The 15,439-nt window shown below is 33.7% G+C and overlaps 1 protein-coding gene across 2 annotated transcripts in view; it reads right to left on the minus strand.

The window, feature by feature from the left end:
* Positions 1-7,229: 7,229 nt before the first annotated feature.
* LOC117330666 (potassium voltage-gated channel protein Shal-like) overlaps positions 7,230-15,439 on the minus strand; it is a 78,991-nt gene continuing 70,781 nt past the window's right edge. For both annotated transcript variants that reach the window (XM_033889103.1, XM_033889102.1), the window contains one exon: positions 7,230-14,157. In XM_033889103.1, coding sequence (XP_033744994.1) covers positions 13,873-14,157 — 285 coding nt within the window. In that variant the 3' untranslated portion in view covers positions 7,230-13,872. The remainder of the gene's footprint in view (positions 14,158-15,439) is intronic.

The raw sequence follows: 15,439 nt of genomic DNA on the forward strand, positions 1-15,439 counted from the left end.
ACTTGTGTCATAGGTCAACTAAAAAAGAGGTATGACTGACTCACATTTTAACTAGACAGTAGATCTCGGGGAATAAAGACCCAACTACTTGGATAACAAAGGCGATTTAAATGATACCGAAACCTTCTGGTATGTGGGTAAATATATTAATATGAAATGGAATAAATATGAGTATATTATAAATATTCATGGGTAAGACCGCAACAACTGAAAGCCATGTTCTCCTTGTGAAGGAAGATAAAATGGCTCTGAACGTAAATTCTTTGACTTTTCTATTTTAAGGATATTCTAAATAGCCAGTATAAAAAGGGATATTTTACAAGCCTATAAATTCCTAGTATGGTGTAATTTATCAGAAGCAACTTTTTTTTGCACTCAGAGCCGGTTAATGCAACCTATCAGCCAGCAACAACACGGCATCTGTTCCTATATTATCATACATGTCGTTCATACCTGTTCATACTTGTACAATGTATACTTACGTACAATCTTACATACACACATTCGTCCGTTCAAAAGCATACCCTCACACTCCCTCACACATGCACATGGTACGGAAAAAAATGCAGACTGACACGGAAAGTGGTGCACAAACAAATATACATGTCCTTTCTTAAGTACACACACATTCGTCAATACAATCATACAAACAACAAGATATACAAAAAACTAACACAGACTGACAGCTAATACAATTCATCACTTACACAAACAGAAACACTGCCGTACTTCACATCAGAAGCAACTTAATCAACGTTCAGTATGGTAAATTGTGGGCATTGTTGATATGTAATTTGTTAAATTGATTATAAGTTTCAACAAAACATGCAAAAATGTAAGTTTCAGGGGGACACATTTAGCTCATTTGTTTCACACATATTACACAAAATACCCACGCTGTTTTGCTGACAATAGGAGGCATTGGTCCGACCTGATTTGAATCTATAATATGTATAAACACTGATTCTATTTTGACACAGAATTGCAAATGGGGGTTGTGAATAATATTGCATGCAAGGAGGTATTTCAAATATAAAAAAAATGTTTTTATTAAACACTATAACGAAATCTAGACATGACAAGAAAACTGTTTCCAGGAAAAAAAGTTCAACCGTTGAGTTTGGGATAAAAAGGCATATTTCTGAAAAGGTCTCAAAATCATAAGTAAAACAATTTGTCTTAAAAACTCTTCTTACTGTGATCAGATGTTTTAAAAGTACAATGTATGATGTAGGAGCATTTTTATTGATTGAAATGCTTCCCGTTATGTTATATTTGTGTAATATATAATTCACAACCACCGTTTGCATGTCAAGGTCAGAACAAAATAAGTGTTTATATGTACATAAAGTCAAAATGCTCATATCTTGTGCTATAGACACTATTGGGCATAACAGCTTGGCATTTTTTCAGGTTTGGTTATTTATGTGACTTAGAATTATTCCATGCTACATCTTACCACAAAGTAACTCTATAGAAGAAACTGTTAGCATCTACAGCTAATTATTGGTGATTGTAAGAATCTACAAGTCGTAACAAACATTTTGGTATATTACATGACTATTTTTGGGCAAAGGAGATATTTGCTCGTGTTTGAAGTTCAACATTATTCCCATATATACATATTTTTAGATGACTCTTAAGTTGAATAAGTTTTTACTGTTAATCATGTATCAGTTGGGACAAATATGCCACGATGGGTGGTCGAAGTCACATGATTTATGAGTTAGTATGAATAGTTGGAGATGATTTTTAATTGTAAATCTCTTTTCATTGTACATGTAGATTGCAAGTATTAAATAAACCTGACCCCGGTTTCATCAACGTTCCTTTCTAAGGAAATATTTTTAATTTTTCCACATGGAAGTCTAATCAGATTTAAGGGAAAATTTTAGTCAAGGAATTCCCCTGAAATTCTGCAATGCTTTCCTTGAGACGATATTCCAATTAGAAGATTTTCCTTAAGATATTCAATATTGATGAAACTAGGGCCTTGAGAGTCTATTTAAAATTCATCATCGATACTCCAGAGGTTACGTTGACTTTGGCTCTCTGCACCATGGCAGTATAGTAAATTAATTGTTTTGTGATGATTTAAAATTCATCATCGATACTGCAGAGGTTACGTTGACTTTGGCTCTTTGCACCATGGCAAAATCGAATGCATACGAAGGCCAATTTGATTGGTGTCAGAGGAAAAACCTGACCAATCGCCAAGCTTGCGCATTTCTTCTGAAGCTTACAGAGAGGAGCGACAAACAACTTAAAAATGATCTGACGACCTCGAGATTCATCAATTGATAAAACTAGTTTTTTGTTTATTTTATCCACAAGATTGTGGTATAACTGATGACTACAGTGATGGGCCTTCAATTTCGCCATGACATATTCCAGAGGTGCACACAGCGAACGTGAACGTAGGCCCCGGAATATCGAGGATGTTTAAACTTTAAAAAACACGCTTTGTAATGGTTTTACGTCATTGAAACAGCTAAGCTAATTACAAGTTGGTGTCCATGGATACCGTAGCCACTCATTTGTTAAAGTATAGCCGCTACGTCATCTATTGTAATGTCATAATCTGTGCACGATGGTATGCCACACTATAGAAGGTCTGGTTACATGGGACTATAGTATAGACATGATATGTCACTGTATATTAGTTATATAATGTCACCAACCTGACTCTCATTCGTGATTTTGACTTAAACCCGGATTTGCCCAAGATAAGTATGACAGCTGTCGTTTATGAATTAGAATGTGCTTACTCTTCCGGGGAGTCTGGTCTTCGTCTCATTGTACTATTTCAGGAGTATCCATGCAAATCTATATTCTTGCTCATATTTTGCTCTCGCTCAGTAGAAGTTTAGTTTGAATTATGGCTTCGTTTTTATGTCGGTATTCTTTGTTGTTTATATCAAGACGTTACAAAAAGACAGTTCTTCGTAAGCACATTGATACTTCTCAGCTAATGATTTACAATCAATGGAAAGAGAGAAAAACCTATTTCAAAGTTGAATATACCTTTTATTCTTTGCAATCTTTCAATGGTGTGCGTATGTACAATGTAGGATATCGAAAAATAAAAACCTTGAAAACGGTGCTATTGCAGCATTTCCCTTTTCTCCATTAATTTTTTCTATCGATTTTTTTCGAAAATGATATTGTGATTAGTGTAATTATGTGGCATACATACGTTTTATGAATTTTGAAACCTTTTTAACAAGTCCCTCTCTTGACCAGCCCTATACCTTTAATAGCACCCGACGTATTTGAACGTGTTTGTACCTAAAAAAATCAGCCAGTCCTATATATTTTTTCAATACTTCGACATCAATATAAACCAGGTTGTGACTGTGACTTTTTTGGTGTATTGTTCTTTGACAATGATTTTCAATCCACGATTTCATTCCAGTTGTGAAACGTTTATGGATTTTTCACACTTATAAAAATCCTTAATATATTATTTATACAAATTGAAAATCCTTGTAGTTCCACAAACATCACGATAAGGACTCAGTTAAAATGGCTCCAAATTAATATAAAAATCCTCTGTAATAGTTCTCGACGGATAAAACAGTGGTATTGTGGATATTTAGTGATCGTTTTGAATGATATATTTTACAAAATTCATGTTTATTTATCGATCTATTTATCTATTTATTTATTTATTTATTTTGTTTGTTTGTTTGTTTGTTTATTTTTTTTATTTTTGCGTCTTTTATATCATTCAAAAATCTATTTTAAATTCACTTTAGTTTGGATACGACTGAAAGTAAGTATAGCGGCATGTACAGTATATGACATAAATATAAACTGCATGTAGAATGATATTACCATACGGATTTATTCGTTACCAACTCGACCATGAATTATATTGTATACGTATGTGTAAGATTTGTATTAATACACGTGTTATCCACTGAAAGTTTTAGTTTTGCATCCGGTTGTCTTGAATACCCCTAATAGGTAGGAAGCGAAAATGTTTCGGGAATACTAATGTTGAATTTAATTTTTGTTTCTATCATTTCATGGTTTGTATATTCGTTTTTCTATGTGCTTTACTACGTAAAAATGTTCCCTTTTTAATATACTCCGTAATTATGTTTTGATTTATACATATTGTAGATTCTATTTTTCAGTCCATACGCGTATCCATACAGCGCTCTGATTATAATGTTCTATAAGGTAATATTTTTTCTTTATTTTTATTTATTTTATTTTTATTTTAGAGACCGGGTACGATATTACTCCACTTCAGCGGTTCCATTTAACCCCATCAAACTATCACAAGGCTTATATTATCACAGCTGCTGGCGATCAGTTAATAGATATGTGGGTTAATTGGTACATGTGTTAGTCCTTTCTAGATGGTATTTCCAGATAATACATTCAGGTGAGTAAAATTAATTAATAATCAAAATATTTCATTAAAAATAAATGGATATTAAATTTTTATGTCAATATCAGTGATACTCTTGTTTAAAGCCATTCTTATTATATTGTATTCCTGTTATTATTATATTCAAATTGGATTTACGTGTATATTTAAAAAAAAAAAAATGTTTGGAGAATATTTTTTCTTCGTATTTATCTAGCTTCGAACTAAATCCAATATCGATTTACAAGATTATTCGTTTATAATTTACTGGTAGGTGTATGATACAAACAGCAACAACACAAACACAAAAAAATACACGGAAGACTTTGAATTGGTAATGTTGGGATTTTATTCGTAATCAAAAATGTAACAATTGGATCGATCGTTCTACGCCTACTTGCACTTGTCAAATGTACATTTGCCAAAAAAGATGGAAAAAAACAGGTGGACAATCAACGTTAATTAATATGTATATATACACAAGAGCCCGACCTTCAGTAGAGCACTGTCAAGCTATGTTCGCATTCATAAAATCACTTACATGGTCGGGGTCAAAAACCTTATAAACCACACACAGGGAGTTAAGTCTCTCCAACTCAACTGTCGACTATAATATCATGTGCTGGAAATGCATACGCAAAATAAGAGAGTGTAGATGTGAAAAAAAAACAAATTCCACTGGCGAATTGAAAAATGAGAAAAAAAGGAAAGAAATTGATAGACATTCTAATCTATAGTATGAATCCAATGTCTAAAAATGGTATATAAATTGAACGTTTTATCACTAACTCTGCAATGTATACATGTGTTAGACATGCAGACAGTCGAAACAACAATGGTTTTCGCTATAAATAACAATTATCTCAATGCTAGTGACATGCGCTTCTACCGGTGTTTGTTTATTCATGAAAATTCCACTATCCAAGTGAGAAATGTTTTCAATGTTCAAGTTAACGACCATTTTGTTTTAAAAGGTTTTTATGCGCAACCAGCTTACCTAAATTTACCGATTTTGTACAATTTTCAGGATCCTCATCTTAACAATTCAAATCGTCTAAGGATTTTATCAGTATTACATAAATAGTTAAGATTTACATATGTATGACTTTTGAAAATTACTACTGTATAACAAACTGTCTTTTTCAATATATTAAAAATGACATCCTGAAATGCATATGCTGGGTTCATGGAGCACATTTAACATATAAAGTTTACTTAGAAAATCCACAAAACACTTACAGGAAAGCATACAAGTGCTTACATGACTATATAATGATAAAACACTGTTTGGCAGACAAAGGATTAACGCACGCTATAGAAGCCATTGATAAATTGGCAAAGGTCAACGTACAATAGGGGCCATTAACAAATGGCAGAGGATAACGCGCTGTGTGGGCCATTAAAATATGGCAGAGGATAACGCGCTGTAGGGGCCATTAAAATATGGCAGAGGATAACGCGCTCTAGGGGCCATTAAAATATGGCAGAGGATAACGCGCTGTATGGGGCCATTAAAATATGGCAGAGGATAACGCGCTGTAGGGGCCATTAAAAATATGGCAGAGGATAACGCGCTGTAGGGGGCCATTAAAATATGGCAGAGGATAACGCGCTCTAGGGGCCATCAATATATAACAAAGGAGACAGAGTAATTCAAAGTATTTTTCAAAAAATATTGTTGTTGTTTATAAGTTAAAACAGTGGAAACCTGTTACTTTAAGTACGGTCTCAGAAAACTGTAAATTTTCAGATCTGTACAGACATGACAGGTTATTTAATATAGAAATAAATAAAGAACGGATTTGGCAAACAAAATGCTTAACATGATAATCCCATATCAATAATATTGTAAATGAGTAGAGTGCTGGTACAATTAACATCATATTTGGAAAATGAAGGAAACGTAAATGGTGGAAACTGAACGAAGTGACATAAACATTATTAGAAGATCGTGTCTTATTTTATTCCTCTTAATTTCACGAAAAAAACATATTGTACAGAGTTCTATGAGCATTTGTACGCTATCGTAAAGAGTTCTATGAATATTTTGAACTAAATGTTAAAGGATTCACATCCTTCAAAAGTTGTCCATTAAAATAACCACTGCATGGCGGTGCTATTAAATCATTTTAAAAATCCCAGTCCCAATCTCAATTGGTTTTAAGTCAAAAACATGAAATGTTCATGTTATCTTTATCATCGTTATAACAGTCTAAAAATGAAAGTATACAAGTGAATTCAACATTGATGTTGTGTTATATCAAAAGTATTATACATAATAAAATCAATATTTAAAAGGGTACTGTATGTGCCATTCCTTACCTCGTTTTAAAACAGTTTTTATCTAAACAAGAAGTAGAGTGTACTAATATGATCGCCCTGATTCCTAGTCAAAAGCTGCCTGAACAAAATACGTCACATCCCCATTGTAACAATGTCTATCGAAAATTTATTTTCGTTTTACACGAGCAAAACATCCTAGCATCTATACACATACTTTCATATGAATTACGTCTCCATCCAACACCTGACCTTTGTATGATCTTACAGGCAAATTGTTATTGGATACAGATATGTCCACATCCATCCTTAATATCCTGACGATAGATTAAAGTACACCATCTAATGTGAGTAGGTACATAGCAAATGTGTGCAACACCTGTTTCCATCTACTACGGTACAGAGTCGTGAACGTATATATGTGTTATGATACATATGTATCGGATTTATTATAATGTTACTAGAAGATAAATTTACCTTTATACCCATATGTGTATCAGGTATACCATTATGTTTCTGAAAGATAAATTTACCTGTATATCCATATGTGTATCATATTACTATAATGTTACTAGAAGATAAATTTACCTTTATACCCATATGTGTATCAGATATACTATAATATTACTGGAAGATAAATTTACCTTTATACCCATATGTGTATCAGATATACTATAATATTACTGGAAGATAAATTTACCTTTATACCCATATGTGTATCAGATTTACGATAATGTTACTAGAAGATAAATTTACCTTTATATCCATATGTGTGAATTGCCTTTTCATACATACATGTGTATGACGTCCTCATACACATTCTTATGTGTAACTGTCCTTCTATTAACACTTGTGTAACATTCATTATACATGCTTGTGTATGTTACTTGATCTCTACATACGGTAAATGTTCCTTAATTACCATGTAAATGTAATGTCATACTAAAAGTTACAATCTAGAAGTTTTGTTTCACTAAACGGTAACCCATGCTTTTCTTATACTAAACCTTAATTCAGCAGATGTGTACGTTAAACTTTAGTGAGTAATACTATTAACACAGCGTTAATTCAAAATATTTATTACGTCAAATATTCATCTTGACGATTAATTATATATGTATATATATATAGAATAATCCGAAAGATAAAATGCTATTCTAACAATTAACCCAGGAGTTGTAAACAGAGCGTTAATCGAAAAAGTTGATTACACTAAACGTTTATTAAGATTTGTTACATTAAGAATAAATCCAGCAGAATTGTAAACAGAACGTAAAAATAGGAGTTTGTTGTATCTAAATGATTTGTTAACCTGAACACTGGTCTTAAATATCTGTTATTGAACTCAGAATTTTAACTTCATTTAGGTCACATATAGCAAAATCCCAGAGTAAAAAGCAGTACATTTATTTTCATCACTGAAGTAGTCCAAACCAGTTTTTGTCCGATTTGACATACGTGGGTGTATATGTCTGATTATTCGTGAAATGTGTCCCGTTTTATTTACATTTCATATTCTCATTTAGTTAATATTTCATTGTTTCAGATACGACTATAATGGTTTATTAACACCAATAAAAATGAGAGTCAAAAAGGGGCAATCTAGTCTATAGACGAAGAAAAGATATTAAAGGAGATGTCATCAAACTGTAAGTTACCTTAGAGTTATCTCCCTTAAGCTGGTTTGATAATCGTATTTATCACTAAAACACATATGTAGTCTAACTAATAAATACATATATATATCAGTAGCACATCTCACATTGTCTTATTTGCTGAACCGACACTAAACCTATTGGTGTGGAACTCTTTTGAAAAGAAGTGGATGTGATAGTAAGGCAGCACACGTAGCATGCATCCTTAAGTGTTCATATCACACTGAGGTAGCATACAGCCTTAAGTGTTCATATTAAAGAATAGTGGCATGAAACCTTACATTATGACATTACAGTAAATCTGGTTGTGGCTATATTGTTTTCGTGAGCATCTGAGCGTGACGAAATATCAATAGGACTACATATTAGGTAACGTTTTGGCATACGTAAGTTTTTTTTCAACTTACAGGCGTCTTGGCAGAAATTCCCATCCCACAGTCCATTTAAATGTATTATAATACAGGTTGTGCTTAGACCGAGGGTTGGGAATTTGTGCTAAGTTCCTTGTATTTACTCTTACTAAACTTCCCAAAAACTATTCTACAACTTCTAATCAGGTTATCAAAACCAATGCAGTTCTAGTCTAAGCTGCCTCAGAAACTTCTAGTGCCAGTGAATTTTTGGAAACGAACTTTTCCTGTTCATTTAAATACTAAAACTACATTTTCAACAGGTCATTTTCTATGAGCAAAGGTTTAATTCATAAACATATGGAATACAATTTAACAGTAATGAAGTGACATCTTTGTGATAGCTGATAAACTTCAGATTGAATTTGTACAGCGCTATTACTCTCCATTGACTGATTTTGGATATACACTCTAACATCTTTTCAGTGTGAATGATATTTTGCTCATAGCATGTATAACACTATGATGTACATACTTACATATTTGTTGTCCATTTGTATTATATAACATATCATCTTAACATTTACTCAAGAAGTATAATCTCAAGAACTATATAATATATCATCTATTTGATACTGAACTCATCATATTATTTTATATGATAAACAAGATATATAATATCATATATAACACCGTTGTTACAATAAATCGAGTATTACTTTCTATTGTATGTCCTGCATGATCTTTCATACAAAATTGACATTGAATTAATTTTGAATAGGCTTTTACATCAGTAGAAATATCATTATATTTGTCTGTTTTAAAATTTGGATTTAGAAGTGAAAATATTTTGATCTTATTTTGCTTTATTCTCCTAACGTTTTATTTACATTCGAGTAACGCCCCAAAGAATCGTTATAATATCAAATGTGATTTCAGTCAATTGTCCTTAAGGAAGATAAATAATTGTCTTTATAATACAGCTATTGTATTGCTCGATACCTCCCTCTGACCTGTCTTTATTATCATCACAACAAGTCATAACAAACAGAGGGTAGGATATGTATTATTCTTATGTTTACATAAACATTGGTTTGTTTCTATTTTGTACAATATCACGTTTTATTTAGTAAGACTATCACAATATGCATCAGGTTGTTTAACCCCGAAAGTCATAGAACTCTTCAACTCTAAAACAGCGAGAGTTAAACTCCACAGAGAGAGAACTTTAATATGTATAGCGAGTGAGGAAATCAGTGCCACGCGAATTCAACTCTGTATAGCGAGAGACGAACTCAGTGCAGCACGAATTCAACTCTGTATAGCGAGAGACGAACTCCGTGCAGCACGAATTCAACTCTGTATAGCGAGAGACGAACTCCGTGCAGCACGAATTCAACTCTGTATAGCGAGAGACGAACTCCGTGCAGCACGAATTCAACTCTGTATAGCGAGAGACGAACTCAGTGCAGCACGAATTCAACTCTGTATAGCGAGATGCGAACTCCGTGCAGCACGAATTCAACTCTGTATAGCGAGAGGCGAACTCCGTGCAGCACGAATTCAACTCTGTATAGCGAGAGGCGAACTCCGTGCAGCACGAATTCAACTCTGTATAGCGAGAGGCGAACTCCGTGCAGCACGAATTCAACTCTGTATAGCGAGAGGCAAACTCCGCACGGCGCGAGTACAATTCTTCATAGCGAGACGTGAACCCTATGCGGCGAGAGTTCAACTCTCAAGTTAGGTGTGAGACTACTTAACACGTCCCTAGCATAAATATCCGCATTTAAGATACTGAGACTGGAGGGACATTCAATAACACTATATCTGTTAAAGGAATATGCTACTTTCCTCATTTCCTCAGTGTTTTTGTTCTTTAATGAGATATTAGCAAAAGAGTTGATAATTGTTGAACAATCAGTTGCCCTATTTTTCTTATTGATTAGAGAAAACAATTATATCAATAGTATTTTCATCTTCGAACAGGATTGTATTATATACAAGACAATTCTCATAACTAATAAAGTTCAGAATTCGTCTCCGTCCCCTAGACGAGAAAGGTAAAACACATTTTTGGCAAAATAATCTCTGAAATTTCAGTATGTATGACATTGTTAAGAAACAAAGAAAATGGACCTGACTAAGAAAAATCCAAGCTCCAAAACTGAGATTTCCGAAATAAAACCAATAGCTGTTATGGTTAGTGTTACAAAGACCACTGGATGAAGTGGAATCTTGGATCCAATGGCCCCTCTTTCAACAAATATAACGTCATATATAAGCTTTTTGCACATTTATGTATAGCTTCGCTAAAAAGTACGCTCTTGCATTTGTAGATAGTAAAAATATGACGTTTGAAATGTCGTAAAAATCCACACCACTCCTTTCATTTGTATCCCTTCCATCAACATTGTTTTGAAATAGAATATCACGCCAAATTGTTTCTGAGAATAAAACCAATTAATAAAAAAGATGAATCGGCGAAATCTGTGTCCTAGGCTTAGCTCGGAGAGAGAACTTCAGGCCAGTTTGGCTAAAACAAATTAAAAGCGACAAAATGACTTTTGGTGTGGCGGTATGGTAAAATGATGCATGCACGATTAAAAAACACCCAGCTGGCGGCTCAATCTGGAAATGTATTATTCGAGTATTCAGTGCACAAACTCATGTTAAGAGGTAGTATCTTTTGACGTCGTTAGAGAGAAGACAAAACTATCCTATGATGACGAACACAGCGGGAGATTTCACAAAGACATTCTATCATGCTGTAAAAAAGTATTTCTGTCGGATTTCACTACGACAATAAATTTGAAATATCTAATCTGATAGTACCGGAGTTCGGATTCAACCCTACTCTATACCAATTATCTACGCAAGCGGCTAACATCGACGAATAACCTCAAAAACGAAATGTCCGAAAACGTTCAGTGACGTCATCATATTGTGTGTATGTGGTCAACGTCACATTAAAATACACACAAGCGGTTGTCTGAAACGTCGTCGAAATTTATGCCGATGCCATTTATTATATAGTACTGTATTATCAGTTCCTATGTGTTATTACATAACTATTGAGTTAAAAGTTTTTATCCAAATATGACGTCATTGAATTTCGTGTACGTCTTAATAACTACTCCGTCCGTTTAGATTCCGAATGATGTCAATGTAACAATAGATCTCTTATTCTCTTATTAGATAAAGAAATGCCAGCAATGGTGAACTCACATCCGCGTGTGTGCACACTCCGTAAGCAATATTTGCATTAAAAAAATAGATAAAAAGTCACAGCCAGGAAATGGATAACCCTAACAAAGGCTACCCATTGACCGTATGCATGATAAACAATCATACTTTTCCCTAATTCTTTCACTCATTCACTTCAGCATAACCGTACATTTCTCATATCTTCACACAAAATGTTAAATAAATGTATATAGAAGCAAAAATATAAAAGAAAAATGTGTTTGATTTAAAAAGGGTAACAATTTGAAGATAATCAATAGTTTCTGGTTATTTACATGTTTAAATCCCTTGTGGGCAAACTTACGATCTACTAGTACACAAGGAGCGCATGTAGCTAAAGATAAAACACACTGGTCATTGTCAAATACACGCAAGGATATAGACACCTACGCCAAACATTTAAATGACGCTGATTTCCAATCCAAAAACGGTTCGAAATCAACACAATTTATCTTTAATGTAAATGCTTGTATTCTGTTGAGGGCAATATATGCTTGCATTCTGTTTAAAGGGTATCACCTAGTGGTGCCCGTTTGCAATGCATATTTTGGAAACGAACCAAGGTCGTTACAATGGCAATAGGTAGCAGTCCAGACTCTAAGAAAGGTCTTTTAACTTTACATCTATTTGTTTCAATTCTGTGCAGAAAATTATAAAAATAGATCGTAAAACATATTAAACAAAGCATGAGAAAGATCTGTGTCGTGATAAATAGCATACGGACTGTTCCAATGCCTTTAAAGAAGTTTGGTCAGCAAAATGAAGGAAAGGATTTTTTTCATATTTTTTAGCATACATTTTAGTTCAATTTAATCAAACCCATTGAATAGAGTCTATATAGTAAACACAAATTACATTGTAGTAAGGAAGGTGGATTTTACGTAGGATATATCAGCATAAACCGCTTATAACATTACAAAGACACGAATTGATCTATGCTACTTTTTAAGAAAACGCTACGGTAGAGCTAATAGCTATATAGTCTGGACTGCTGCCGAATAAGCAGAGACACACATTATTCAGTTGTGGTGCCAGCGACTGGATACATTTGAACGATATTTTATATGCTTTTATCCAATCACAGTTAAAAGTAGTATCACTCCCTGGATATCGACCACGACTAGACAAGAAAACTTCAACCCAGAGAAAAAAGTCAATTATACCATTCATTAAGAAATTCAACATGATAAAATAGCGATTAAAAAACTGAATGTTCATCCATATCATTCAAACAAGGGTTTAAGAAAAGCATGTAATGAGATCATTATGGAACAGGATTATACAAAAATGTAAACTCTATATCTACAGCTCATGAAAGTGAAACAGTCTCACATGATATGAAAGAATGTGAAGCATGGTATTGAAAGTAGAATTCAGGTATCGCATGAATCATATGTTCTTGTATTACATTCCTCTAGTATAATTTTTCTCTTCTAATTTGAGGAACAATCACACCTACCGATGTATATTCATACCATCGTCATACGTATTTGGATAGTGGGAAACACATTGAGAAAGAAACTGTTATCCTTTAAACATTCCGATATTTAGGCCAACAACTTGTGACTTGCGTCGTGACCATACGGCCTAGGACAGGAAAAACTGGCATATTCTGCCCGTGATTATGTACCGAACTCTTCTACGTCTTCTTTGATTAACTCCTATTCAGCTTTTGATTGAAGAGCTCAGAAGAGTGATTCAAGCAGGAAAATTTCCGCTTATTTCTTCAAATGACTTCATTGATGTTTACTTTGGAATCTTTAAAACTCTTTGCTCATTAACTTCCAGTTTTGGAAAATAGATAACATTTTCAATTACTCTTGTATTCGCTTATTCTACACCCCAAACATGAACGTTTTATCTTGAATTGCGAATGTATCGAATAGCATGACGTAATAAACCTGGGGTCTCAATCACAACACGCCATTTCTTTATTTCTACCTATATCCATAGCCTGTTATCACAAGGTCGAAATCCTTATGACGTTTCCTGGGTTCTGCGCCAGTCCTGGATTGGGACTGCCATATTTGGGTGAAATAGTACCACTGGTACTCTGGGTTTGGGCTGATTCGGTCTCTGGGGTAGTGCTTGGAGTGGGGAGGGTCACGATGGCTGTAGTAACGGTTAGAGTATTGTTTGGTTTGTTGTTCGTAGACGTGCCTACAGCATTTAAACTCGACCTTGACGATCTATTTATAGTTGGCATTCGAATCTGTATATCATTCAGATCATCCTTGTCTGCTTTCTGCAAAATGCATAAGAAAGAACATTTAGGTTTAATATGAAATATCATTAAAAACCTCGATTTCATGCATTGTAACAATTATATACATAACCGTTGAAATCCCTTAAATTAATACATTTTACAAGCTGAAAGCATAGGAATGCATATTCAAGACAAAAAGGGATCGTCCTCGATAAGCATTCCCTTGCACCACCTGTTGACCGGTACTCCTTTTAAGCGCCTCCACATAGCGATGGTCAATAATACAACATACAACTTACATGTAATACAAACACTACCCATATTATGACTTACACTATTTAAACTATTTCATTCACTAATTAGTACATGTATTTATGAACAGGTTATAATATACAGTAATTACAACACTCAGGGGGAATTTATAATTGTTTTAAGACATTTACCTACCCCTAACTTCTGATATTATTATGAATGTCATATCAGTGTCTTCATGGCTTTCCTTATTAGGACACGAAGTGACAAAACATTTTCGCTATCCATATGATTTTTGTAAAAATAAATACAATAAATAAATGTTATGACTTTATTTCTAATAAAAATGTTAAGAAAAAAAAGTAATGCAATATTCGGAAAACTTATCCCTTAATATACTGAATATCGCGTATTAAGGTAAAATTTAATTTGGTTGTGTCCCATAAATTCTTGGTTAATTGATGTTTACGCTGTCGGCGAACTGCTGAATTATGTTACATAAACATAAATTTGTTGGCGAAGCCTTTTCTTTGATCAATCGACAAATGAAACGGATGGATTCTATTCGTGTTCTATTTCTTGAAACTTCATATTTAAACCTGTGAGCAGGTGACAACAGCTAGCACGTGTACACAACACGCTATTTCTAGGAATCTTTAATCAGTCACTGGGGAATGAAAAACAGCTACGTTGGCATAAACATTCAACGGTGCTATTCTAACAGTTCTAGTTAGTAGTTGTGTAAACGAGTTTCGACTATGTATACCTACCTCTTACCTTTGTCTTAAATCTTCTAAAATGAATTAATCTGGAGTATGTGTCTTCTTAGAACATCTGTCTTACCTTTATAGACTCTACTGTCCATGATTGAGGAATAGGTTTCTCCCATTTGCATATCTCATTACTTCTACTGTATTACCGAAAACACTCATTCCTCTAGTTATTCTATCGTTAATGATGTATTGAGGTGTATATTTTTCTGACCTACAATGATGAAGTGCGGCCCCTCCAACCGTCTCATAATTTTATTCAGAATAATAAAGTACGTCTATACACTACATATGCCATA

The sequence above is a fragment of the Pecten maximus genome, chromosome 7 (assembly GCF_902652985.1).
Source record: "Pecten maximus chromosome 7, xPecMax1.1, whole genome shotgun sequence".
In the NCBI taxonomy this organism is placed as follows: domain Eukaryota; kingdom Metazoa; phylum Mollusca; class Bivalvia; order Pectinida; family Pectinidae; genus Pecten; species Pecten maximus.